At 37.1% G+C, this 27,975-nt stretch overlaps 1 protein-coding gene across 1 annotated transcript in view; it reads right to left on the reverse strand.

The window, feature by feature from the left end:
- Window positions 1-6,544: 6,544 nt before the first annotated feature.
- yellow-b (L-dopachrome tautomerase yellow-b) overlaps window positions 6,545-27,975 on the reverse strand; it is a 75,658-nt gene continuing 54,227 nt past the window's right edge. The window contains exons 2-3 of the mRNA XM_085944747.1: window positions 22,640-22,954; window positions 6,545-8,796 (exon numbers count right to left, since the gene is read on the reverse strand). Of these exons, the coding sequence (XP_085800873.1) occupies window positions 7,691-8,796; window positions 22,640-22,928 (1,395 nt within the window). The 5' untranslated portion in view covers window positions 22,929-22,954 and the 3' untranslated portion in view covers window positions 6,545-7,690. The remainder of the gene's footprint in view (window positions 8,797-22,639; window positions 22,955-27,975) is intronic.

A 27,975-nucleotide genomic window follows, 5' to 3' on the forward strand; every position in this document is an offset into this window, starting at 1 on the left:
AGAGTAATAAAATATGAATGCAAAATAAATTCGATCAAAAAATAAGCAATTTTTCAGCCTGACCGTTCCAGATGTTTCATTTATAGATTTACATGTAAATTGTACGTATTCACGGTGACGTCCAGTGAGGATAGGCAGGTCATACGTTGTTTAGGGCCGGCAAATGGAGGAACAGTAATATTGTACGATCATTACAACTTTTAGAAGAAGTGGAGGTTTTCCATAGAGCAGAAGTGCGGTCGCTTCATTAGAAAATACCGACATTTTAGTTTTAAAACATCACAAGGGGTCCAACATACGCCTCAGAGCTCTATACATAAAACCAGGGCTTGAAATGGAATGGAACGCGCCGGAGCGCCGTTCCGGCTCGTGAAATTTGTAAAATTATCGCTCCGTCTCGTGGAAAAAATATGTTGACCGTCTGAGCTAGATAGGCCATAGAATAGAAAATCTGACACTTATTTTTATAAAATACACATACGATTTGATGACTATGTAAATATCTTCAGAAAATTTGTCGAGCGCTCCGGTTCGTAAACTTTTCCATTTCGAGCGCTGCATAAAACTATCGCTATTTGAGAGTAGGTTTCGTGGAAATACTCAAATTACCAGTACACGTATGTATGTCGTTTTATTCAAGATTTTTGTTGTTAAGTTTAAGATGATAAAATAGGTAGCTAAGCGTTCACCTAACCCAGGGGTTGGCAAACTCTTGGACCAAAAGAGCCAAATATGAGTAGCAGAACGGTTTAAAAAAATTTCGAGAGCCATACATATATTTTATTAAATAAGATATAGGTATTTAAATGAATTAATTACATGTTATAATTGTTGATTTATTAAGTATTAAGTGAAGAAGATTTCCCGAATAAAACTAACGAAATTTATATGTTTTTATTGTTGAAATTATAAATATATTTTTTACAGAATATGAATTACACTTAATTTTCACGCATTCCTTAAAACTGATGTGAATAATGGCCTACCTTGCATTTCTTTTGAGAGTTTTTGTATGTTCGGTATGTAACTTGTAGTTTTAAATTTCAGGCGCGACTCCAAAAAAATCTCAAAGGTTATTTGGCTTCTCTAAATGCTATTTATATTATTCATGTTTGAAAATGATTGTTCACATACATATCATGTAGACTCGAATATGAGTTCGGAAAGCTATTCCATAATATGTATTAAAAATCGTAGTATCTACTTTATGTAGATCTTTTAGAGTGCCCCACTGGTGTTGTGAAATTATATTGCATTTTTCTCTCTCCAAATCCTCAATTTTGGTGGCAAGACCTACAAATTTGGAGCTCCATAACACTTTGCTTGTTAAATCTACCAATAAAATTGTATTGCAAAAGTGCTCGTGTCAATATCAAATGGAGAAAAATTTTATTTGTCGACTTTTGTAATGGGCGAATTTAAAACAACAACAACCATACCTTTTGGCATCAACCGAGGAAAAATTAGGCTCGCGATAATGTCATTATTAATATAATAAGTGTAAAATAATGACAAAAAATAAAAATTGTGAATTCTGCAAAAGTTTTTGTAAATATTGTGAATTGGGAATTTACCAAAGAGCCGCACGCCAAAACCTAAAGAGCCGCATGTGGCTCGCGAGCCGCGGTTTGCCGACCACTGACCTAACCTAATACTTTCGAATAAAATTTGTCACTTAAAATGAAAGGAGATGGCATTCCAAATCTGCATAAAGGCAGCAGTTTTCCTAGTGACGTCCTTGCGTACGCAGTTCGCCATATCACAGTTCACCGTGAGCTATTGTTTCGCAAAGAGGTGGTCGTATATCATTGAGATCAAAAAATAACGTTTTTCAGCATTTCAATGTAAAGCAAGTTGTATTTATTTACCGTTTTTAAAAAAAAAAAATTCCTATGTTAGGTACATGTTCAAACACGTGCGTTAACATGATCTTACTCCCTACTTCGTTTATCGTATGTCAATTTATGGCTACGGCCGTATGTTGTAGCTTAGCCACTGGGAAATGCCAATATAAATGGCGTAGGTATTTCAAAAAAAATACTTCATTATTCTTAGGTCAATAATTATTATAAAGCAAACATTATTCGTAGGATGTTTATCACATTTGAATGGTCAAAGACATAGCTTATAATCAGTATCTTTAGAATTATCTTCAAATGTGTTAATCGTGCCCATTTTTGAATAATAAAATGCCCAATTCTTGTTAAATTTGGGATCAAAAAGATTATAAAATATAATTTTTTATCGTAAATATGTCACTATATAATGTTAACATCAATTTTACTAATGGTTTTGTGAATGCTTTTAAAAATTAATAAATATATAAAAATTTAACACCACTTCACATGGACGTACTGAAATATGACTATATTCTAAAACATTAGAGTGAGGTTTAAAAGAATACTATTTTATGTAATAAAAATACTTTTTAAAGTGTTTTAGTATATATCTAAGAATATTAAAAAGAACTATATTTAAGTCAAGAAAGAAACGTTACATCATGTAAACTTATGGTATTATTAGATATTATTTGGTGGTCACGTTTATTATTAAAATTTAGTTTATAAAGTTTTCTCTAACATACAGAAAAGGTTTTTGGAAAATTATTATTTTTAAGGTTTTTATATTTATTTTATATACAAATTGCAAGCATCTTATTTTTCTGCTAGGTGTCCCTGGCAGGTAGAGAATCCATGTTCATTTTTTTTTTAGTTTTAAAAACTTGACTACGTTCTGATATTTGACAGCAAACACAAATAATAATAAAAGATGACTGGGTTATTTTTTTAAAATGTTTTATTGTAAATAATAAGCACAATCACATAAATAACTTAAAATAAATTCAGAAATACGTGGTTTTCTTATAGTAATGGTATTGCAATCAGCGGCGGTCTAAAACACTTGAAGGTCCCAGGCGTATACCGATTCTGAGGTCATTGGTAAAAATGTCCTATTAATTTTTAAGGCAGTACAATAAAATTGTTTACTTATCAATTGATAGCTTAGGTTAAAATTATGTATTTAAATAAACTACTAATAAAGTGGTAACCATTTTATTGATGAAATGTGAAAATAAATTACCTAGATTGGTTAAAGCCGTCTTCCGGTAAGCAAAAGACGTGTATTCGAATCCTACTCGGTACAATCAGATACAGATTTTTTTCTTATATTATGTAAGTAAGCTTTACATATTATTCATAATTATTTTCCCGTAGCATGGAACACATAAATACCAGTTATGTGTGAGTATCTATTGAGACTTCTATATAATAAAGTTTATTGATTTCCAACCGAAGCTTTTTCGAATAGGTAGACTGAAATTAAACAGGTAACCTGCATTTTTGCTTTGCAGTGTTGGAAAATTGAGCTTGTTAAAAAATACATATCGCACTGTATTTATATTGAACTAGAACAATTTCTACTTGGGAAAAGAACTTTTGATATATTTGATAAATTGGGTTGTATTGTTGAATTGTAGGTACTAAAACCTGACAATTATTGTTTACTACGCCTATCGGTATGCAGGTCGTACATTGTTTAAAAAAGCGGCAGATTAACGAAGGAATATGAATAATACAACTTTTGATGGTATATTTGCCACGTACCTATCTGTTTAATGTATCAACATCGGATGCCCCAGATGGTTGCACCAATTTATTAGTACCGCAGGCCTTACGTGTCGTATAATATAGAGAGCAGTAGGGCCAACCTGTTGAAAAGGCCGTTTGACAGCCAAATTAACTGTATCACAATCTTCAGTCATGAGGGCTGATGAAGAAGTAATATGCCATTTAGTGACCTAAATGATTTACCACATTTGTTTTTAAATTAGTAGTGGATTGTGTGGAGAGAGGAGTCACTGTACTAATCTGATATAGGCGTCCCTTGCTCTTGATGAACAAACCGCCACTGATTGTGATATGGGTCATGAGACCAAGAGGTGTATAATAGATTGCTATAAAAATGCAAGAGTATAAAAATATTTATTAAGAGATTGGAATAGTATTGTTAATGTATGGACGTGTGAGATATAAAGAATGAAATTATATGATGGTAAACGAGAGCAAATATTTTTCTTAACAATATATTTGTAATTTATTATATACTACATAATTGCATATTTATTTGATATTTACCAGGGCTCGAAATGGACCGGAACGCACCGGAGCGCCGTTCCGGTTCGTAAATTGACCAAAATTATCGCTCCGTCTCGTGGACATATTAATTTGACAGTGAGCTAGATTTGCCATTTAACGTAAAAATCTTTGTTATTTAAAATATCTATCATATTTTATAAAATATATCATTTAAAATATATTATCTGAAAAAAGTTTGTCCACACTGGTAACCTCATTAAATTTCACGATAATTATCAAAATTTGTTTGACCAAAAATTATTTTAATCGAAATTTAATGAGGTTGCCAGCAACTTGTTGCCAATGTGGACACGGCATAACACACTTATTTTTATAAAATACACAAGCAATTAGATAACTATGTTAACATTTTCATAAAATATTGAGCGCTCCGGTTCGTAAAATTTTCCATTTCGAGCGCTGATATTAACACGTGTACATAGTTATAAAACTTCGTGTTGATACTCATTATAATGTAAGTAGGTTCAGCAATTATTTAAAGATATATGTACTTTATAATAGTTGAGACTTTCACGGTTTTTTTTTTGTTATTGTGATAGATTTTTAGGCTACCACCGCGTGTTCGTCCTCTTTCTTTCCTCGACGTTTCGAGCTCGCTACAAAGACCATTCTCAAAATATTTTGAGTATTTTTTTTCAACTGTATATACCTATAAGCCAAACGGCCTTTTATCCTCATCCATCTGTGGAGAAGAACACGCGGTGGAAAACCAAAAAATATATATTACAATAACGTTAGGATATGTTTTATTTTATAACTTTTATTGTTTTTTATTTACCGTTGCACCTTACATCTTTGTTTGAATTTTGATTAAATATACTCACACAGAAATAATATAAAATTAAATATTAATTATAAATTTATATTTTAGTGTGTAAAATGATTTACAGCATTCGAATTGGTTGGTTCAAAAGCACATCTAAAGCAAATTACAATATATGAATACACTTTTACAACATAGCGATAGGTATGTTACTTTAATTTAATAAAAACTATTTAATTTATGACGCAAATAGCAAACCATAACATTTTTTAAATTTACAATTTCAATATAATCAAGATCTTAGATAAGTAGATGATAAAATTATAAAATTTATTATATCGACTAGTTAATGCACAGAAGAGTGTGTCCTGTTTTTAATTTAATCATTGTATGTACACTACTTGTCTATATAATTCGTGTATCATCATCAGCCTGAATCTATCCAATGCTGGATGAAGGCCTCTCCAAGCTGATTCCACTTCTCTCGATCCTTTGCGTTGCGTTGCCACGTACTTCCACAAAACTTAACCATTCCATGATCCAGTCTCCTCTAGGTCTACCTTGCAAACGTTTTGTACCTCTTGGGTACCACTGGATGACTATATTTATTCAGCGATTGTCCCTTCTTCGAGCTATGCGTCCAGCCAATTGAGGTTTATAGAGAACTCTATTCATGAATATTGTAGTAATATTATAAGTACAAATAAGGTACATATCTATTTGAGAAGTTATTTCCTATTGTTTTATTCAAATACATACCTGTTCATTTTCATTGCCTGTTCAAAACATACAAAACTGGAATAATACAATATCATTATGTGCACTAACCAAACGATATTTAAACTCGCATTTAAACATAATAATAAATATTCATGTCACAACAAAAATATTATAAAAATAATTTCTCGGAATATTATAATAAATAATAGATTATGCCTATACAAAACACATTCACATTACAATGTTACACTGCCATCTATATGGTATTTATGATAACCGTTGTCTGATCATTAGAAAGAGTTTTCTCCGCTAGATGTCCAGCATCGTCCAATGATTTTCATATAATAATAATATTGACAAAATGGAAAATGTAACCCATTACATTTTGTGACAATGTTATCTAAAATTACTTTATTTATATAATATTTGAAATTACTGTGTACTAGCACATTTTTGCAAAACATTGTTTCCATAATTAGCGTCCTTCAAATTTAAGATTCATGGCATTATTAATTTCATGAACAGCTGATCAAGTTTGTAATAAATTAACCGATTTAAAATCATCAATCGTTTGTACGTCAATAAAAATATTAATAAACAATACATATTGTTCAAAATACCATTATTACTCAATAAATAACATTAGTATTCGTAATAATTAATATAATTCTAATTTTATTATTTCCATAAGAATTCATCAATGATTTATCATGTTTATCTAACGAGATATGACGCAATATTAGTTAACAATTTGTGCTTTTGATATGATGTTGGCTTGACAATCTTTTGTTTCACTAATAGTGTAATAATTCCATATGTTACAACTTCTAAAATCTAAGCCGGGTTAGGGAACCTGCGGTCATGCCATGTGCAGTTTTAAGTCTTTTGAATAAATCGAAATTTTGCAGAACAATTACTTTTATTTTTATCAATATTTTTTTACGTCTGCATTACAAACAAACAAAACGCTGTCACAAAAAATCTTAAAGGGTAAACTATAAAATTAATAAGTAATAAAAAAAATCGTTAGAAACACAATATGCTTAAATTTATGTATTATAGTTTGTACCTACTTAGATTTTTACAAAATAATGTAGGTACCTACACCTTGAAGAATATCAAATTGAAGTATCCTTTATTATGCTAGAGCTAACTTAATGCGGCATTCCAACATAAAAAGATTCCCTACCACTGATTTTTAGATTCAATTTCACATTTTATTTAATCAAACAATTTATTTATCATATTATATCAAGAAGGTAGTCAATATTTATCTTACTGTGAACAGGTTGTAAAATATACCTTGGTACATTAATTTATAATAATAATGTACTAATTTTATTTACAATAACATTTGATAATCGGTGTTTAATTTTCCTTTTTAATACCCAATCATTGTTATATCAACTGTTATATTAAGTAATGTGGCTATTATAACCTAACAATAGCCTGTAAAATTAAATAAACAAAAAATGCAGGACCGGATTTATCAATCGTGCAGCCCAGGACCGGGAAACCCGAAAAATAATTTGAAATAAATCACAAAAAACCTTGCGGCAGAAAATGCGTAAGTGTACGAGCTTCTACAATTCTAACAGCTAATTCTAAATAAATTTCCAAACTTTCCTTGTAGGTATTGTTGGGACTTAATTTCCAAGACGAAATATCATTGTTCCCATTGTCACAAAATAAAAATCATTTACAAAACACTATTGGCCACTTGCTCCAATATTAATAAAGTAAAAAATGTTAAAAAAATTAATTAAATAATTTAAATGGTGTTGTAAACAAAAAGCAACAACTGTATTAGTAACATTTTGTAAAATGCCGTTTTAATATTTTTTGGGGCCGCAATATGTATTAGCCCAAGGCCCGTTCAAGTGTAAATCCAGCCATAATAATAGAATTTTAGAATCAGGATTATAGAGGTCCATGGTTATATTACGAGCTTACAAACAAAATTGGTAACGGTCTATACACAACTCATAAATAAATCCACAAGTAGCACAAAATATGGCATGCTATCCGCTGATTGAATAGGACGTCTACCTCAGTGAATCAGCGATCTTCCTACAATAGCAGCCACCAAGATCTGGACGTATGGCATAAGACCTGACGCTGATCCAGTTGTGAAAGCTTTCTTAATCTTATCACCAATTGGCTTGATCTTTTCATGAATTTTATTAATTATATCAATACTCAGAGTAGTGTCGCAAGCAGTGCCTTTGATAGCATCCTTGACAGATTCAGTAAGAATCCTGAAGTTTACGTCATTCTGATCAAGAGTTTTATACATAAATTTGGGTAGTCTATCAGATAATACCCAAAGGTTTCCTTTCTCGTCCACTTTCAGATCATTTGGAAACACCATAGTTTCATTGCTCATGAATATTCTTCCTTGTGATTCGATTGTATATGCTTTGTTAGTTGTCTTCCAGCATGCGACAGCATTCAAGTTTACCAACGCGTAAAATAGTACTCCAGTAGTTTTATCAACGAATGCAACACTAGATTGGGCATTTGGTCCACGATTTCCAAGATGTTTGAATTCATAAAAACTCGAAGCAGCCAATGTTTCATTTCTTAATATTCTAGTAGAGACGGAGAATTCATTGGTGCTGGCAAGAGGATGGAAGTACAATGTGCTGAATCCATCAGGTGCTGATGCTGATAATCCAAGACCGAACAGAGCATCATTCCATTGGAAGTTGATTCCCATAACATTGAAGTCACCGGAGATTGGGTCAGGGTTAAAGAAGTGATGCTTAATTCTCCACGATGATTGAGTTTTCCATGAGTAAACCACGAGTCCAGGGCTACCTAAATCAGCAGCGTATGCATAACTGTCTTCGCACGAGGTATCTTCGACTGCAATATTGGCGAAGAATGATTCTTTATCTACTTGCAGAGCTGGGAAGGCGTATCTTCGGAGTAATACATCAGTACGGAGGTCGTAGATTACAAGTTGGGGATCTGATACCTTGTGGGGTTGGTTGAGGAGGTCCACAAGGCCGCTGTCTAGAACCCAAAGACGATCGCATCGATCAGCGCGAACTCTAAATGGGGAGACCAATTCAGATACTTCGCCCTCACCTTCGGTTCTGTGCGCTGACCAGTTTGGGTATGGGATCAGCTTTGGTGATTTGGTGCTCGTGTCTGAAATAACATAAATACAAACTTTAAATAAACTATTCTTCTTTAGGTATATTCACAAAAAAATAGTACTTTGCAATAGTAGAACATAGCAATATGTATATTTTTTTTTAATAAACATAGTATCTATTGCTTTTTGAAATCAAATCAATATGAATGCTCTGCCTACCAGTGGCGAAGGGTGGAGGCAAGCTGTTAAAATCTGTCAAAAATAGTGCACACTAAACTTTGTCAGCCATAAGTATTTGTTTTCATTAAAATAAGACCACAATTATTTATAGATATATGGTAGTGGTTAGTCTTTAAAATTCAATTATATCCTGCGAAAACCAAGCCATAAATCTATTAAATATCCAAAATTATGCAATTAATTATACACAACATTCGATATTGTATATATGGAATAATATTTTTTATCTATTAGAGTTTGGTTTAGGCAGGGCTTAATGAATTTAAAAAATGAGCCAACAATATGAATTATGAATGAAAAAGTGTGCACAATTTTGTCGTTTCGCCCAAAATATACCAGAACTATTGGTTTGGTTTAGGCAGGGTTGATTGATTTTGCTTGATTTTTAAAAACAAAACCAATATAATCAGTAAATTGTAGTCGTAGTTAAATAAAAACGTATGAATAACAAAGTGTAATGTACACTATTTATGGCGGATCAACAGCCCACCTCCACCCTTCGCTACTGCTGCCTACTAGAGATACCTAGCAGTAAAATAGCAAATTTGTAGTAAAATATGAAAAACAAAAACAAATATTTTTAAAATCAAAGATAAACTGACAATTTAAAAAAGTGTACATACATTCACTAAAAGATTGCATCTGTTTATTACATATTAATGTGGAGTTATGTTTACCATTAAAATCTATTTCTTTAGGTTTTCGAGTTTTGACTAATTCATAGTTTTAATGTACCTACTTATTTTATATTTATACTAATTAAAAAAAAAACATCGATTTTGTTCATTTAAAATATGTATAACTTGAAATCCTTTTTATTTATATCGACCTTAATTCACATCACTGTGCACATAGAGAAACTAGATCCGATTCATTAAAATGTAGTTAGTACCTAACAATACCAGTGGCGGTTTTAGGGATTTTAAGGCCCGAGACACCGGCTTATTTTGAAATAAGTAACAATTTCAATGCATTTCTTTTCTAGAATCACGTCCTGTAACTAAAAATTACTATTACTGAGGTTGATAGTGATGACACATAATAGTGGTTATATTATAGGCCCATATGATGTTAGTTGCAGGGATTTTATTATGCTTTGGGTAATATCTTATACCCATCTTCTTAAAAACTTCGTATAATGCAATAATCGTAGGTATGACTTGTCCAAACTGTGTCGAGGCCCCTTTTAATTGTTCTAATAATTAATCGATTGCATCACCTGCGTCAAAGAAATCCGCTGCTGAATAAAACTAATGCATTTTGTTTAATGTGAATGCATTCGTCATTCAGAGTGGAGGGTAAACAGCGTATCTGATAGGTATGTCGGCACAAATTATTTCACATTAAATAATAAATTGATGAGACTCCAGAGAGAATGTTGTAGATGGTATTATCTTGATGCGCGACACTTGTCCCCTAGGAGGGCCATGAACAATTAGTAAATTGATACCAATTTTACTGATTGACCGAAATAATTAAGCCTCTTTATAAGTAGGAATAGCGTTGCTAACTTTTGGCCAGATCAGAGAGAAGCAATTTTTGGCCAGATCTAGCACTTAAAAATACAAATCCGGCATATGACGTTATAATAAGACAATAAATAGCATATGACATAGCGAACAGCTCATAATATTTCTCATAAAAAAGCTAGAATAGCATACTAGATTTGCTTGAAAACTATCATGTTGGCCTATTTTATACTGTATATTTACATTATTACACTATTTAAATTGTTCTGCAGTTTTGTATTAGCCTTAAGTTTGTTACTTTTGCCATTATGTGCTTCTCACTCCCATGGGTGGTGGAAAGGGTTGTACCTTGGGATGGTTTTACGTTGGGACACTTGCTCTAAGATATCCTTGCTCTAGATATCTAGAGCTCTAGCTCTAGCTCCAATATGTTGGCAATAATGTTCTCTATTTGTTCACCAAACCATTTTAGTTTCAGTTATTCTTTGAAGCGTCAAGTCTCAATTAACTGTTGTGCTACGAGGGTGGGTCAATAAGTCCTTAGAAAAGCCGACAGGTGGCGCGACTGGTACTGTAAGCGGTTTGTTTTCATGCAGCGGCACTACCGATTCAGTATGCTGCGAAGTTTCAATCAGATTGGTCGGGTTGTTGTGTGTTTCTCGTACATTTAAAAAAAAAATTGCTTGTGGAAAATGGAAAAATGGAAAATGGAGAAAATTGAGTTTAGAGCTGTTATTAAACATTTTAATATAAAAGGATTAACAGCAAAGGAAATAAAAAATGAGTTGGATTTAGTTCACGGCATATCTGCTCCTTCACTTGCAACTATTTATAACTGGTTAAATGAATTTAAACGTGGTCGTACATCAACAAAGGATGAACCACGCTCAGGACGTCCTGTAGAGGTGACTACACCAGAAATGATCAATAAAATCCACGATATGGTGTTAAGTGACCGAAGATTAAAGTTGAGTGAGATAATTGAGGTTACAGGGATCTCAAAAGGTAGCGTCATTTCTATTTTACATGACAAATTGGGCATGAAAAAAATTTCTGCAAGATGGGTGCCGCGTTTGCTCACAGTCGACAATAAACGCAATAGGGTGGTGGCCTCTAAAGCCTTGTTGTCGCTCATGCAACGCAATCCGGATGAATTTTTTCGTCGCTTTGTGACTGTAGATGAAACATGGATACACCACTATACTCCCGAGACGAAAGAACAGTCAAAGCAGTGGATTGCGAAAGGCGAACCATGTCCAAAGAAGGCGAAAACCGTAAAATCAGCTGGTAATGTTATGGCTACTGTATTTTGGGATGCACGTGGAATTATTTTCGTTGACTATTTGGAAAAAGGAAAAACAATAACAGGGGATTATTATGCATCTTTATTGGACCAGCTAAAAAACAAAATTGAAGAAAAACGGCCTCATTTAAACAGGAAAAAAATCCTCTTTCATCAGGACAATGCCCGTGTTCACACATGTTTACGATCAATGGCTAAAATTGAAGAATTGAAGTTCGAATTGGTCGACCACCCACCGTATTCGCCAGATTTAGCCCCCAGTGACTTTTTCCTTTTCCCAAATTAAAAAAAATGGCTAAGTGGACAACGTTTTTTTTCAAATGAAGAAGTCATCGATCGGACAAATGCTTATTTTGAGGACCTTCCGAAAACTTATTTTTCTGACGGTTTAAAAAAAATTGAGAAACGTCTAACCAAGTGTATTGAGCTCCAAGGAGATTATGTTGAGAAATAAAAAAAAAATACAAAAATAAAAACTGTTTTAATGCTTTTTTCTAAGGAATTGTTGACCCACCCTCGTACCTTCAAAGTAAAATTTAGCAATCATTTCCGAAACGTATAAAAATAATGTAAGCATAATTATCGATATTTTCTAATGTAGTACTGTCGCAGCATTATTTAAGTAAGTAATCTATCAAATAATTTGTTAAAACGAGTATATATTGCTTAAAAAATTACTATGTCAATAATGTATGCTTGTTATACCTTGAGACGCTATTCTGGTTTTACCTTGGGACATGTCCCAATGTACTGTAAAATTCTTAAGAAAGCATAGGACTCATTTTGTATTCCTCAATGTCGACTACAATATCATCGTTCATCGCAGTGGTATAGTCTAGTGCAGTACTTCTCAAACTGGGGGGTGCGGCCCCCTAGGGGGCCCCTGCAACTCCTGCCAGGAAGCCGTGAAATATTATTTGAAAAAACAAATCATAAAAAACCTGATCACTAGACGATACCTGATACAAATCAGTCAAAATCTCGAGGTCGGATTTTCACACGATTAGGTACAATACTTTTCCGATATGGTTACGAAAACATACTGGTAGTCCCAGAAGTACCCGACCTGACGTATAGATAGCAGTTGTTGTTTGAAAATAGTGACCATGATAGAAAGTACCAACCTTATAAAGCCTAAGTTTGAAGTTTAACGACGCTACGTTATTCAGTAATTATTTGTCAGCCATCAACAGTGAACGCTCTCAGTGAATTTGTTAACATGGAAAAAATTGGTCATATTTATGTGATACAATACTTTCATTTGAAAGGCTTCAGTCCAACCAATATCAAAGCGGCGCTAGATTCTACTCTGGGAGTGTCTGCTTCTTTGTTTACAACAGTAAAATATTGGATGGCTGAGTTTAAACGAGGCTGTACGAGTTGCCAAGACGAACATCGCAGTGGTCGACCAAATGAGATGACCATGCCAGAAATAGTGACGAAAATCCACAAAATGGTATTGGATGAACCTCGACTGAAATTTCGCGAGCTAGTAGACATGGTAGGCATTTCAAAAAGTGCTGTACATCACATATTGACTGAAAATTTGGACATGAGAAAGCTGTGCGCAAGGTGGGTGCCGCGATTACTCACAATGGAACAAAAACAGCATCGTGAGGATGTTTCAATCGAGTGTTTGGCGAAGTTTCACAGCAATAAAACAAAGTTTTTGCGTCTATTCATAACCATGGATGAAACATGGGTCCATCACTTCACACCTGTGACTTAAGAACATACGTTAAAGTGCCCACCACCACCCGTCATATATGCACAACCGTGGATATGCACGGCCGCTTTCTATGACGCTTTAAACGTGTCTGAAAGAAGTGATTTTAAGTGCTCATTCCGTCCCGAGACGGAGCCGCACGGGACTGATGCTGCAACCATGCACCGTAGTGCTGAAAGAAGAAAGTTAAGAAAGAAAATGTTTGTTTTTGGACTGGCTCTGCTGTCCGCTGACGTTAAGCGCTTTGTGTACCCGCATACTGAGTGTCACGAATTGAAATGGATGAGTCTACAGAAGAGTCGGGACTATCCCGCTCCCCATACGACGCTGCAAATTTCTCAAATGCCGCAAAGTTGGCCTCGGTTGCTACCAGATCTCCATGACCAATTGGGCCCGTGTGAGGACGGACCCTGGCAAACAGCTCCGCTCGTTCGAATTCCATAAGCGGGCAATCCCAGAGGATGTGTTCAACATCTTGGTGGTCATGCCCGCAGGTACAACCCGGCCCATCTACTATCAAGCCAAACTCGTGGAGTCTGGCGGCGAAGTTGCCATGGCCGGTGAGGAACTGGCTAATCCAGTGTGAAGGTTGGAGTCTTCTAGTTTGGTGCCTGCAGAATACGTCTGGAAAAAAACGGTAAGTGTGCCGCCCCTTGGGGGAGGCGGTCCACCTCGCCTGCCATGCCGCAAATGCGGTCTTGTACACAATGTCACTTACAGTCTTCCTGTAAGGAACGTCCTCGGATCTCTGCGGTGGTGTCAGATGGACACCGGCGAGTATTGTGCTGATCCCCCTCAAGAGGAGGGTGATCGATCCTCTGACTTGGACGTGCAGATCGAGGGGTAGCACCCCCGCGAGTACGGCAAGCGCGTCAGTAGAAGTTGTGCGGTAGGCTTTGGTAAGCGAGATCAGCGCAAGTCGCTGCCCGCTTAATAGTGCGCGTCTCACGAGAGTTAAGGAGTTTACTCGAGAATGCCAAATGCTGGAGGCGTAACCAGCAATTCCCATGAAAATTGCGCCGTATGCAACCTTAAGGGCTCTAGGCTTAAGTCCCCAATTGCTGCCCGCCATTCGGGCCATTCTCTGATAGGCCAAATTGGCCTTAGAGACGGCCGTCTTGGCGTGGTGAACGAAAGACAGCTTGTCATCAAGAATTACTCCCAGATACGTAACCCTTTCGGAGAAACGCACTGAGGTCTGGCCAAAACGAACCGTGGGCGGCCGTCGAGTTATGTTGACCCGAGAACTACCCCTGAGGAGGACAGCTTCCGTTTTGCTCGGGGCAAAGGTCAGCTTGTTCAGCAACCCCCAATTAAGGATTCTGCCCAAGGCGTCCGTGGCTGCACGCTCAAGTGCCGGTCGGCTGGTCGCCCCAACAAGCAGGAGCAAGTCGTCGGCGTACGCAACGAGCGTGCAGCCCGGAGGCAGTGGCAGGGACAGAACGTCGTCAAACAGAATGTTCCACAGAAGGGGTCCCAGGACGGAGCCCTGAGGACACCCCATGGTGGTCCTCCTGTGAATCAGGCTGGGGCCGGAGTCGTAGGTTATCTCCCTATTGCTGAAGTAGCTTTGAACTAAGGCAAAGAGGTCCCCGGGGATCTGTTTCAGCCTAAGCTTTGCCAGAACCAAGGGCCACCACGCAGTATCAAACGCGCCCGCTATGTCGAGAAAAATCCCGGCAACGAGGTCCTTGCCAGAGCTCTCCACAGAATCGATCACAAAGCGAATCGCATCCTCGGTGGACTTTCCGGGTCTAAACCCAAATTGTCTTTGCGAGATTGGACAGTTTTCCGACAGGTGGGACTCAATCCTGCTGTTTATCAATCTTTCCAATATCTTCCCGAAGACGGGAAGGAGCGTAATCGGTCTATACGCTTTCGGGTCACAAGGAGGGCGACTGCCGGCTTTGGGGATCACCGTGAGATGACCCTTTTTCCAGCAGTCGGGGAATATGCCACTACTCATGCATTCTTTGTAGAGTTGCGTGATCTCGTGTGAGGCAAGAGACCACGCCCTTCTCGCTAGCGCGTTATCTATGCAGTCAAGCCCCGGGGCTTTGCCAATCGGGAGGCTGGCAAACAGGATCCCTAGCTCGGACATGGTAGTGGCTGCGGATCGCGGAGTGTTTAAGGGGAGCAGCGCATAGACGCGAAGCTGCTGAAATCGGTCGTTGTCAATGTCGAGCGACTCGTTGTCCTGCGGGATAAGAGCATCCAACAGGACTGTGGCGGACTCTTCAGAGCTATTGGTGAACGATCCGTCGGGGCGCCGTACCGCCGACATGACTTTTCCGGGCCGTAGGCCAAGCTTCATCACGCGGAAGGGGGGGCCCCACGGATCATTGCCACCCATTTCAGTGACGAACTCTCTCCAGTGCACCTTCTTAGCCTTACTGATTGCCTTTTTGAACTTGAGTCTAGTGGTCCTGTAGGTGACCGCAAGCGGATGGTCCGCGTGCAGCGGCCCCTCCAGCGATCTTCGCGCTGCTTGTAAGGCCCTTCTGGCCCTCCTCATCGTGTCTCTCAGTCTTGTCAGTCTCGGCTTCCACCAGGGTGCGAGGTTCGGCGGTCTCGGGGTCGTCCTTCCGATAGTGCCCTCCGCTTTTTCAATAATGAGATTCGTGAGGTCCTCAGCCGCAGCGTGCATGTCCTTTGGCGGAGGGCGCGAGGCCATCCTGTCCAGACCCTCAGCAAACTCGCGGTCAAAACGTACCCAGTCGGTTCCCTTGGTCCTGAAACGCCTCGGCAGTGACTCGCTCACAAGTGGAGCGAGAGACGCGTGGCCCCTCTCGGTCCTGTAGGCGAACGTGATCAGACGGTGGTCGCTTGCTGACGCTTCCAAATGGACAGTCCAGTTCACGACGCGTCCGGCAGAACCATTGGATATCAAAGTGACATCAATGTGAGATTCCCCATTGTTGGTAGAGAATGTGGCTGGACCATTAGAGTTATTCAGCACCGTCAGGTCGTGAGTTGCCACGAGTTCCTTGAGGGGCGCCGGATTGTCCCGGCCAGACCGCGGCCCCCGGGGGGCCCACAGCCATGATTGAACGTTGACGTCCGCTCCCACTATAATCTGTTTGCCGCGGCATGCAACCAGAATTTTATCGAGCTGCTCGACGCATTTCAGGATGTTTACGCTGAATTTAAAGTAAGAAGAGACCACCACAATGGAGTTCCCCGATCGGTCGGAGACCTCCGCTACGGCAAAGAGTTCGCTCGACAAGTGGGCAAGGTGTAGCACCACTAGGGTAGGATTCGCAACGAAGATGCAGGCCATGGACCCCAGGCCGTGGTGCATTACCCGACCCCCACTGAAACCCAGGTTGGGGCCGTAGGAGTAAGGCTCCTGCACCAGGACCAAATCGATGTCCATTTCCCGAACCGTCTTGATCAGCTCCGCCGTTATAGCCTTCCCTTTGCCCGCATTTAACTGACCGAACCGAATCATTGAATCGAATAATCCGTTCGGTTCCGCTCCTGTGCCATTGCGTACTTGCGCGCTGGGCAATCAGGGTCGATCGCTGCATGTTGATGCGGCTTCTTGTGCCTGGCGCAGGCCGGGCACTTTCCGGGGGCCTTAATATTAGGGCATTCAGCCCTATCGTGTCCTTCCTCGGTGCAATGGCCGCATGTGGCGCTTCTCGCCGAACAATTCTTTGCCATGTGGCCGTATAAGTGACACCTTGTGCACTTGACGACGCCACAAAAGTCTTTGGTTGGGAAGGATTCCCATCCCATATATATGCGCCCGTCATTGATGAGCGCTTCCCTCACCTTTGCCGGGACTGATATCACCATGTGACATTTTCCGATTCTGGGGCCTGCCCTGTGGCTCAGTTTAACATGGCGGTATGCCTCCGAGGGGAGACCCGTGACCTCTTGAGTGTTGGCCTTAATGGCTTCCTTAAGGTCGTCCTCCGTCGTCTTGACCGGCACGTTGAATACAATTATCCGCGGGAGCCTTTTTCCTGCGATTTCAGCCCGGAGACCGGCCTCCTTTAGACCAGGAGCGGCGGCCAGTCGTTTGGCCTCTTCCTCGGTTCTGGGGTGAATGATTACCCCACCTCCACGTACCATTCTCAAGCCCGTTATTTGGACTTTTAGTTCCGCGGGCACGATGGCTTTCTTGACGACTTCTTTAGTGGCCGGAGACTCCATTCCTTCTCGTGTAGGAAAAAAGAACACGCCGGGCCTTGCGGCGGTTGTTGGTGGCACAATTGGCCATTCCGGAGAAGTCTGTCTGACCGGCTTGGCGCCTTTTCGAGTGACGTCGCTCCAAGAATACTTGGTTCCTTCACTGACTGCGTCACCAGTGGCAGCGGCAACCGCGTTTATGTAGGAGGCACGATCTTCCAGTATGGCTTTGCTGGATTCAAGCTTGATTGCGAGAGACCAAGTCTCCGCGACGACTGCCTCCAGTTCCATTGTTATCGCCTTAATTGTCGATGCGGGGATATTTCCGTCGCCGGTGAGTAATTCTTTCACTCTTTGGATTGCTTGAGCAACCTTAGTAGCCCCGTTTTGTGAGTCCGTAACATCCGAGTCGGCTATCCTATCCCCGGGAGGGGCAACGCTCTTTGGATTCTTGGCGTTTGGCCTCGGGGTTTCCTCGGAGTCCTGTGGTATTTCCTCAGCCAGGGAACGTCTTTCCTTCCTGACCTTTTTGACCTTCTTGTTGGCCTTGGTGGCTGCCGCCTCTTCCTTCTCTTTTCTTTCTGTGGCCGCTTGGCGTTCGGATGCTTTGGCTTTCACGGCAGCTTCCGCTAGGATTTTTTCCGCTTTCAGATCCGCAGCCTTTCGAGCAAGGATTTTTGCCTTTGTGGCAGCCTCCGCCCTAGTTCTCACCGTTTCCTTTTCGGATTTGGTGGTGTCAAGCACTGCATCTGTGTCAGAGTCCTCGGAGGATGGGTCGGATTGCGTATTGTACCAGTCCTCGGGTACTATTGGCTTATCCCCTCCCGGGGGCGGATCGACTGCAGGTTTTCCCATGCCGTTGCTTTTCTTGTGGAGTTGCTGTGGAGAAGCTTATTATATAATATATATATATAAGATTAGTGGCATAAGTAAATGACTAAAGTAAAAGAAAAAGTAAAAAAAAAAAAAAAAATTTTAAATTAAAAAAAAAATTATATATTTTTTCAAATTATTGAAAAAATATTTAAAGAAAAAAAAAATGTTATTTAAAAAAAATATTAAAAAACCATTTAAAAATCCTTTTTTAGAATTATAAAAAATTATATATATAAAATATACATTCTTTATTAAAGAAACTAGGTAAATGATAATATTCAATTCAATAAAATAATCTAAATTAAATTTAAACTTAAAATATATATGCAAGTAATATTATTAATAAAAAAGTCCCTCGAAGTTTTCGATTTGCTCCAGTAGTTTCGAGAAACTTCTAGAAGGATTTGCAGTTAAGTGTAATTGCTATGCGGATTTCGAAATTCGATTCTTCCAGATCATTCGAGAAAGTTCTGGAAATCGTTCAAATCAAAACATGAATAATTTGCACGTGTTCGGGGAATGGTACAATACAAATTATGGTTTTTTGGAGCTAGAATCGGTTGGTCTGAACCGAATTTCTTCGGACAAACACCAAAACGTTGAGGGCACATACGCCTGTATCCCACAAACAATTTATCACTATAGCCCAAAGGGGGCCTTCACAATGTCACAAATAGCACAAAAAAGACAAAAAAAAATGGTTTTTCACTCGATTCACGAAGAACCTTGAGATTTTCCCAAAACTTTCCGACGACTTCGAATGCAAGGGGGCTCCCGTCGACGCCTGGGAGCAAAAACCGACTTTTCTGAAACACTTTCTCGCGACACTTTATCAAAAACTAACATTCAAAAAGATTTTCCGGCTTTACGGCTTTCCGGAGGAATCTCTCGGAAAAGTTTTGTATCACCAGGTTGACATTCATGAGCCAAAACAGAGAAACCTTTTTTTTTTCAAAATCGGATGACTTTTCGATTTTTAAAGCACAAAAGACCCGGGAGCTACACGATGTACGTCTTACTCGAGAGTTTGTGGCAAAGCCAGTCCTGACTTAAGAACAGTCAAAATAATCGAATTTCATTGATTATCTTCAAAAAGGAAAATCAATTGCAGCGTTTGAGTAATGAAATCAAGAAAAAACAACCGCATTTGGCGAAAAAGAAAGTTTTGTTTCATCAGGACAATTCATCAGTTCACACATCTGTTATCGCGATGGCCAAAATCAATGAGTTAAAGTTCGAATTGCTTCCTCACGCACCCTATTCGCCAGATTTAGCCGCCTCGGATTATTTTCTGTTTCCAAACTTGAAAAAATGGCTCGGTGGTAAAAGATTTGCCAACAATGAAGAGGTTGGAGTTGGCGGTTGATGGCTATTTTGAGGAGCTCGACGATTCTCGCTATAAACAGGGTATCAAAGCCAGTGGCGCACCCAGGGGGCCCTGGCACCCCCCAAACATGAAAATTATCAGAATGATTTTACACAATTGTAAGCCAATAAACTGTACCTTGGGGCTTAGACAAATAACACGGCAAAAAATGATTTTTAATTCTCCAGCACCCTTTTTAGAGAAAAATTTCTTAGATTTTAATCTCTAACATAAAAATTTCGAAACACTAATGTCGGGTATTTTTAGAAACCCGTTCCCTAATGAACTGTCAAAAAATTCTCGGTGTCCACTCGAATTCCGGAGTGGTATAGGTCATGGCTGGAGAGGGCTGACAGGGCTCTAGCCTAGGGGCCTGGGCTGTAGGGGGCCCGGCGTGTCGGGTTGACCAGATAAGTCAGATAAACACACATCATAAATTAGCTTTAATAGTAAAAAAAGTCGCCTGGGGCACTACTATTATACTTCTAGAGTCTAAACCAAGCGGGTAGCACAGCCGATATTATTTGAGTAATGTTTTAGCATACTAGGTGAACATGTCCAGTATGGTCGCTGTTAGTCACTTCCAATCCGCCAGTATCGATCGAAAAAGTGTATCGACCTAAAAGGAGACTAGGTACGTAGAGAAATTAAAAAAAAACCCAAATTGTATGTGTTTTCTTTGTTAGGTCGGGTACTTCTGGGACCACCCTCGTACCTACGCGAAACAGCATTTTCATCATTACTGGTAATAAAAAATAAACACAGATCGTGTCTTTCAACGGAGACTTTGGAACAAACCATGCGAATTAGCATTTCAAATATTGTAACGGATATCATTTATTATGTAAAAATATTCACATCAATCACAACCCTTATGAAATTTTGTAGGCTGTAGCTGTAATAAATTTAAAGTGTAAAGTAAATGTAAAGCTAATTTTTGTTTTTTTTAATACAATACCTAGATGATAACTAAACTAAATGTTCTATTATTCTTTAATAATAATTAATGGTAATAAAGTGCTGTTGGTCACTAAAGACTAACATTTGTTGGGAGGGAAGCCTTGGTGTTTTTTTTTTTTGTGATTTCGGGAGCCGTGTTATGAAAAAGTTTAGGAAGCACCCGTCTAGTGTACTTATTATTTTTTAATCTTTGTTTTCATGAAAGTAATGTCATATAAATGTTATTTTACATTTTTTCTACGAAATAATTTATGTTCTTACCTACCCTATATGGCATATTTATGTCAACGATATTAGGCAACACTGATAAATAACATGAGCAATATTCAAAAACAATGCAAGCAATTCGAGAGTTCGTCACTATTCTCAGTATCAATCACGTTGAAGCAACAAGAAAGGCTTGTGAACGGTTGTTAATTTGTCAAAACACTTTCACGCAGTTAATTACCAAAATTACAATCTTTTCTTTGTTATAATATATAAATATTCAGGCATGTACTGCTAAATCAATGTCCTCATTTGATTAAACAATACTTTCCACAGTGTAAGAGGCTTTCACATACGTCTGCTTAATTGTCGTCAAAATGAACCAAATACATACAGTCATAATACCTATTTACACTGAAATCATTTCGCGACAATAAATTTTTTGAACATATCACATTGCCGTCAGATTCGATAGTTTTAGCATGAAAGTAGCCAAAGCCATAGATAGACCAAAAACATTTTGAAATGTGTGTTAGAATTATTAAAATATAGTTTAATAATTTCTTTTGAACGTTGTAGAAAGATCTTTTTAAGAATTCTTTGTCTTATTTATTTTTATTTTAATTTAAACACCGTCGATTTTTTAGAAAATAAAAAGGTGTAGGTACTTACTTATAAATTATTTTTATCGAATAATAATGTACCTAAACTTTAATGCGGTCACAACACCAAAAAATAAAGTTAAAATTATCGTGACAGTCTGTTTACATAATGAGCTTTTTTCGCTGTCGATAGCAAAGATATGCATTATATTATTGTGTATCCCCTATTATGCCGAAGAAGCTAGACAGCGCGTAAATACATGAAAGTGAAGCTGACAAAAAAGACTCATGGTCTAACGCTTAAATTAAGTACTTAGCTGTAATTCATTTCGCAATGCAATTTTAACGTTCAAACTAAACAATGGAATTATTATAATACTTCATTTATTTTTACCTACATGTAACGTTAGTACCTATACGAATAACATTTTAGAAAAAAATTGAATAGTTAAGTTTCATAACAATAGAAAGAATTAAACATTTTTATTCGCTTCTCAACATTTCTCAGAATGGAAACATCCATTTTTATTTTTAGAACTTTAAATTGGGTTGCGATCAGTAAATAAAGATTTTCGTATTGTTGTTTTAATTTAATAAAATGCATTTTTTTGTAGTCCTTACTACACTTTTAATTAATAGATTAGAACCGGTTTCGTCCACCTCAGAGGGACATTTTCAAAATTTTTGAAACAAAACAAAGCGTTTTTTTAATTAAAACAACAATACAATGCAGTTCCACCATGAATTGACAGTTAACAAAATAATAGAAATTAAAGATTTTCGATTGCCTATTTCGTTAATATTAATTAACGTATTACAATTTTAGTAGTTTCACGTTTAGCTATCATGAGCGAATGTGCGATGCGCCTAAAAAGATTACAGGGCAACTTTAAAACTCACTGGATGGACGAAGAAATAAATAATTAGGTACACGCAATATAATCCTAAAATGACAGATGGTTTACCAATATACCCAAAAAATAATTATTATATATATAAAAATATCTCACCATTGAGTGACACATATGTGAGCGTGGCTGGCACACCATACTTCCATCTTGGCACTGTCACAAACAGCTTATCTCCGTAGACCTCTAATCCTACAGGGACGTTATTTTCTGGGATGAAATCTTTATTGGCGATAGCTTCTGCCCTCTCAGCTTCAGATGAATAAGCGAAGTCCAACTGCTTCCATTCGAAAGCCACCCTCAGGTTGTCCATTGCGATGGTCTGAGCGAAAACTGCGCAGATCACCGCCATTTGCAATGACGCGACGCCATTTTGTGGCCGGACCACCATCTTGATTGATATTTTTCAACGCGAATCTGAAAATAAGAACACACTTGCATTTTCAAGATGTCACAAAATAATAATAAGCCTTAAACACGTCAACGCCGTGTGGTACACGTGTGCTTTTTTCTCATTCATTTTCGAAATTAAAAAAATAATCGGTAGGTAGATGCTATTTACCCACCGGAAATCTATGGAATTTAAGTCATTAGTTTTCATAAATATCGAACATAAAACAACAACAGTATAATAATGTTAGACTATGATACCCAGTGACACCCCATGGAGGTAGGCAGGTCATGTGTTACATAGGGGCGACAAATTATAAAGGGCGGCAAATGAAGGAACGAATACAAAATATATTACAACTTCGCTTCATTGGGAAGTATCAACATCTTAGTTCTTAGTTCTTAGTTTAAAATATAATCGAACCATAGAAAATCCTGACAACATAAATATTATTGTATTGTAATGCCCAGTGTGATACATGTTGTTATGTGCAGTTTATCCTACAGGCAACATTTTCACAAGCATGCCTCCAAAACTGTCAGCGCCACAGACCTTCACATGCCTAACACCACCACATGTAGGTACCTAAACGTGAAAGGGGACGGCTTCTAAGACTGATTAAGGGTGACACTTTGCCCAGGGACGCCTTAGCTTATCGTAGTGTAACAAGAGTACTTATATATTATGTATATTACATATGTATACTAATAATAATAAAATTATAGTCTGTTGTGTGTTGATGAAGTGATCAGATAGCAGCGATGGAGTGGTGAGATGAAGTACGGGTAATAATGCACAAACCTTTGCCTTTTCTCAACCTGAAAATATCATTACAAGTGTTGCCAATTTTTGTGAAGAAGAAAAACGACACGAACCATCCATAATTCCTCAAGAGAGAGCAAATTAATGTGACGCAAAAATGACATGTAAGAAGCCACTGTATTACCAACGTAAAAATTTTCCCCACTTTTGGGAAAAATTATTTGTATATTTCGGTAGTAATGTATCAATAGAACACATTTTCTTAGATATTGGAGTCGTGAAAGTATAATAAAAATATTGTATAAAAAATGGGGCGGCATTTTGGCGCTGCCTAAGGACGGCATTTTGTCTAGGGACGTTACTGACCTTTCCAAACGGATGCGATAATATTTGTTTAGCTTAGAAAATACTGGCGTAGAGAAATGAGTATCATATTATAAAATTAAAACATTTATGTAGAAACGAAATTAATTGAAACAATAATTCGTTAAGTATTTGTGTCCATTGGGTAACAACTTTATCTTTTTTAGCGTAAAAACATGCCCGTATTATTTTGCTGTGATTGCTTAATATAATAGTATATACACATACTAGATTGTATCGAAGGATACTAATTAAAACTAATTGTTCTGATTATATTAACGATATAACTTAAAGAATAACACAATATCTACCCAAGGCCAGCTGAACATAATTAAACTATGAAAAGTTTTTTGAAAACTTGAGTAAAACATGAAAAATCGCCATGTTTCGAGTTCAAATATTTGTATGTATTTTTTAATTGACTTATAGTCAGTACCCCATACCTCGTAGCTCATTTTCATTACATTATCTAATGGCCGGCAGTTATGTCATAATAATAATATTTAATTTAAAAACTTTCAAGAAATATAATTTAAAACGAATGCAAAAAACTCAAGCATCAATCATCGAACTGTCATTTTATTTTTCCAAATATATAACACCAACGTTAATGATACTACAATAATGACATTTGGTTCACCTACGCTAAACATTTATGATTTGATATCACTTTTATCATGATAACTGCAATCATCAATCAATAAACACTATGTCGTAAAATCACTTCAACGTCACTTTTAAAAATCACTCTTTGGCACCTGGGGAAAGCTTTGACGTCACGATAAACGGAAAACAATGCCAAATCTCACACTACGAAACAAGTCATAATATTATACATATTATGTACTTTTCCAGTCAATAGAACCGACATAATAAAAGTTTTCGAATCGATCTATGATGCTTCATCATAATATTTCCCTCCTACCTAAAATCCTCATTATTATCGCAAGTCCAGGAGTTACAAGTTTAGTTATCAGTCGAAAGTAATTATTTAGTAAGCCCATGAAACAATATTGTTAAGTTAGCTATTAACATTGTTCAGTTGCAATTCTGGTTTTCTTTCTTACACAAAATGGCTGTCATTTCGTATGTTTATTGTGAAGTGTATTTGAAGTAGAAGTAGTAGTAGAAGTGGAATTGCCGAAGTGTAATACATATTATTGGCTGTTTATCTACTCAAATTGTGACGAATTGCCTTTGTATACGCCCGGTTAAGTAGTACGCAGTAGTGTGAAGTTATCTTCAAATGAACCTGCAATACGAAGCCTTTGTAGCCAACTTAATAAATGGACCAGGGGTCCATTTTTCTTAAATTTCATACATTTAGCCTCCGATTCTATAAAAGAATGTGTTTTTCAACATCTTTTAGAATAATTTCATTGGCTTGAATATTTTATTAAAAAAATATAATATAAGCGGACATTGGTCTTATTATTAATAGTTTCAAGTTGTAGATCATCGATTATTGTGTGTGGTATGGTATCATATTTATATGCATTTTATTTTGAGAACGGCAATAGTATAAGTAGTATAATATTTATTTAAAATATCATTTCTAAAAAATTAATATCCCTTTGAGATTTAAGCTCCCCATCACGGGCACCAATTCTATTATATGCGAAAGTACAGGCTACGCCACTGCTGTTAGATACATACATAAAATGTGTATACATGTCTAGGTAGTTATAATATAAACTACCAACGAAAGTGAATTTACGATCTATGCGAAAAGCACTGCGCGGCACTTCTCGAGTAAACTAATTAATTATTTAATTCCAAACAAAAACTCGCCTAGTTTATTTGCATAAATAATATTTTGTCCAGACACAAAAAAAATCGTATGTTTTGTTGCATGCTTTGCTAGAACAAAGAATTAATATTGCTTAATCAGGGGTTTACAAGGCTTGTCACACTTTTGATGCGTCCTTCGAGGTTTTTTGTAGAATCTGCATCACTACCTATTTCAAAATGTATGGATACTGAACCAAGATATGTCACGTTGAATTAAGGCTTTCGATGTGGCTGTACAGACGTATCCTCAAAATTCGTTGGACAGAAAAGTTTTGCGTAATATCAAAACCAGAATACTACAGTACCTCGGCCACATTATTAGGAGGAGAAAAGTACAGAATTCTCCAACTTGTCATCCAAGGAAAGGTCAATGGTGAACGTAACAGAGGACAATGCCGGATTTAGTGGCTTAAAAACCCCCGTGATCGGGATAAGTGCAGCTCCACATAACTGTTCCAGGTAACGGATGATAGAGGTAAGATCGTCCTGATGGTGGTCAATCACCAATAAGGATGGCACGTTAAGAAGAAGAAGATTTAAAAATAGGAAGCAAGCCCAGTAGAACAGTTTTAATATATTGCCAAAATATACGTTTTGTCTTTCTTCAAACGGAATATTAAAAATTACTTTTAAACCCATATTAACAAACGCATCACTACTGGTATAATACAAATAGCGGGTGTTTTACCAATCCCCATAGACTTTCATTGCCGAAATTGTGAAGATTAACTAATGTAAGTACCGGTGCTGTTCAAAAATATAACCCAAAAAGTAAATTGGATAATAGATTTCAAATTCATATGTAAAAACAATATTTTGAGGGGAAAAAATGTGTTTTATAATTAAACAAGATAGCAACGTTTTATGTCACATATGAAAACAAAATATAACCTCTATGAAAGTATATAACCAGCGCTCGAAATGGACCGGAACGCAGCTTCTGCTCGTGAAATCGCCGAGATTCACGTCTCGTGGAAAAATTAAATACTTATTACAACACGGTTTGTGAATCATTAAAAAGTACTAAAATACGAAACTTGTCGAAAGCATAGTAAAAAATATATATTTAATGCTGATTTTCCAGTCACGCTGACCGTCGGCACTGATCGGCGAATATTATGTATTATCACAATGTAGCGTTTCCTAACAATGCTGATTTGCCTGCACTAAATAGCCTCAGCGCCGACCGTACGCCATATTATGCCCTAATCTTGCATGCCACAATTTTAAAGACAGGTACTCCATTTGACGGCCTGAGCTTGTGCATTTCTATATAATACATATTACATACTTAAATATGTAAATATTTTCAGAAAATTATCGAACGCACTGGTTCGTAAAATCTTCCATTTCGAGCACTGATAACATATTTTTATACACATTCAATAAATGTCATCTCACTCGGATGATGTACCCTTCAATATATAGTTTGAATCATTAACAAATTTGCTAGAGAATACATAACCAAACGGGCCTAATCGTGATAATAATTTGATTGAATTCTACAAGGAACTTTAACTTTGTTTAAACATACTCATCAAATGGCTTCGTTATTTGGAATTATATACTTTTGTTTTGACAAATAATTTAAATTATTTAAAAACATTTTTATGTAAACGCTTGTGAACCCCTGATTTAGTACCTATTTTTGATAGACATAACAGGTATTCAGATTATGTTTGACGTAAATTCTGATAGTATTCCCGAGTTTCTCACACCTTTTAATTAATTTAAATATACTGTATAAAACGTGAGGAACATAAAATAAATTGAATATATTATACTTTGTCACTTTATCAAAATAGAATTAAGGCTTGAAAGTTGTTTGTTTTTGATAGTTTTCCATTACATAGCTAAATATTGCTTAAGTACATACTAAGTAGGTTTACCAAGAATATAAACCAATTTATATAGGCTTAAAAAAGCTCGTTACGAGTCACATACGATTGTAGTGCCAATGAAAAAATAAATATAATAAAATAACATTACCACGTCTATATTAATTCTCATTCTGAATGACGATTTAAAACACTCAGATACATCATGTGGCCGCAGCTGATTTTGATGACATTGTTGGCTTTTTTACTATAGTCTCGACTTTTGAATTTTGAGAATCGATGTCTCAGCCATA

Source organism: Rhyacophila brunnea, unplaced genomic scaffold (genome assembly GCF_057557595.1).
Source record: "Rhyacophila brunnea isolate RB1 unplaced genomic scaffold, BYU_Rbru_1.0 scaffold_17, whole genome shotgun sequence".
In the NCBI taxonomy this organism is placed as follows: Eukaryota; Metazoa; Arthropoda; class Insecta; order Trichoptera; family Rhyacophilidae; genus Rhyacophila; species Rhyacophila brunnea.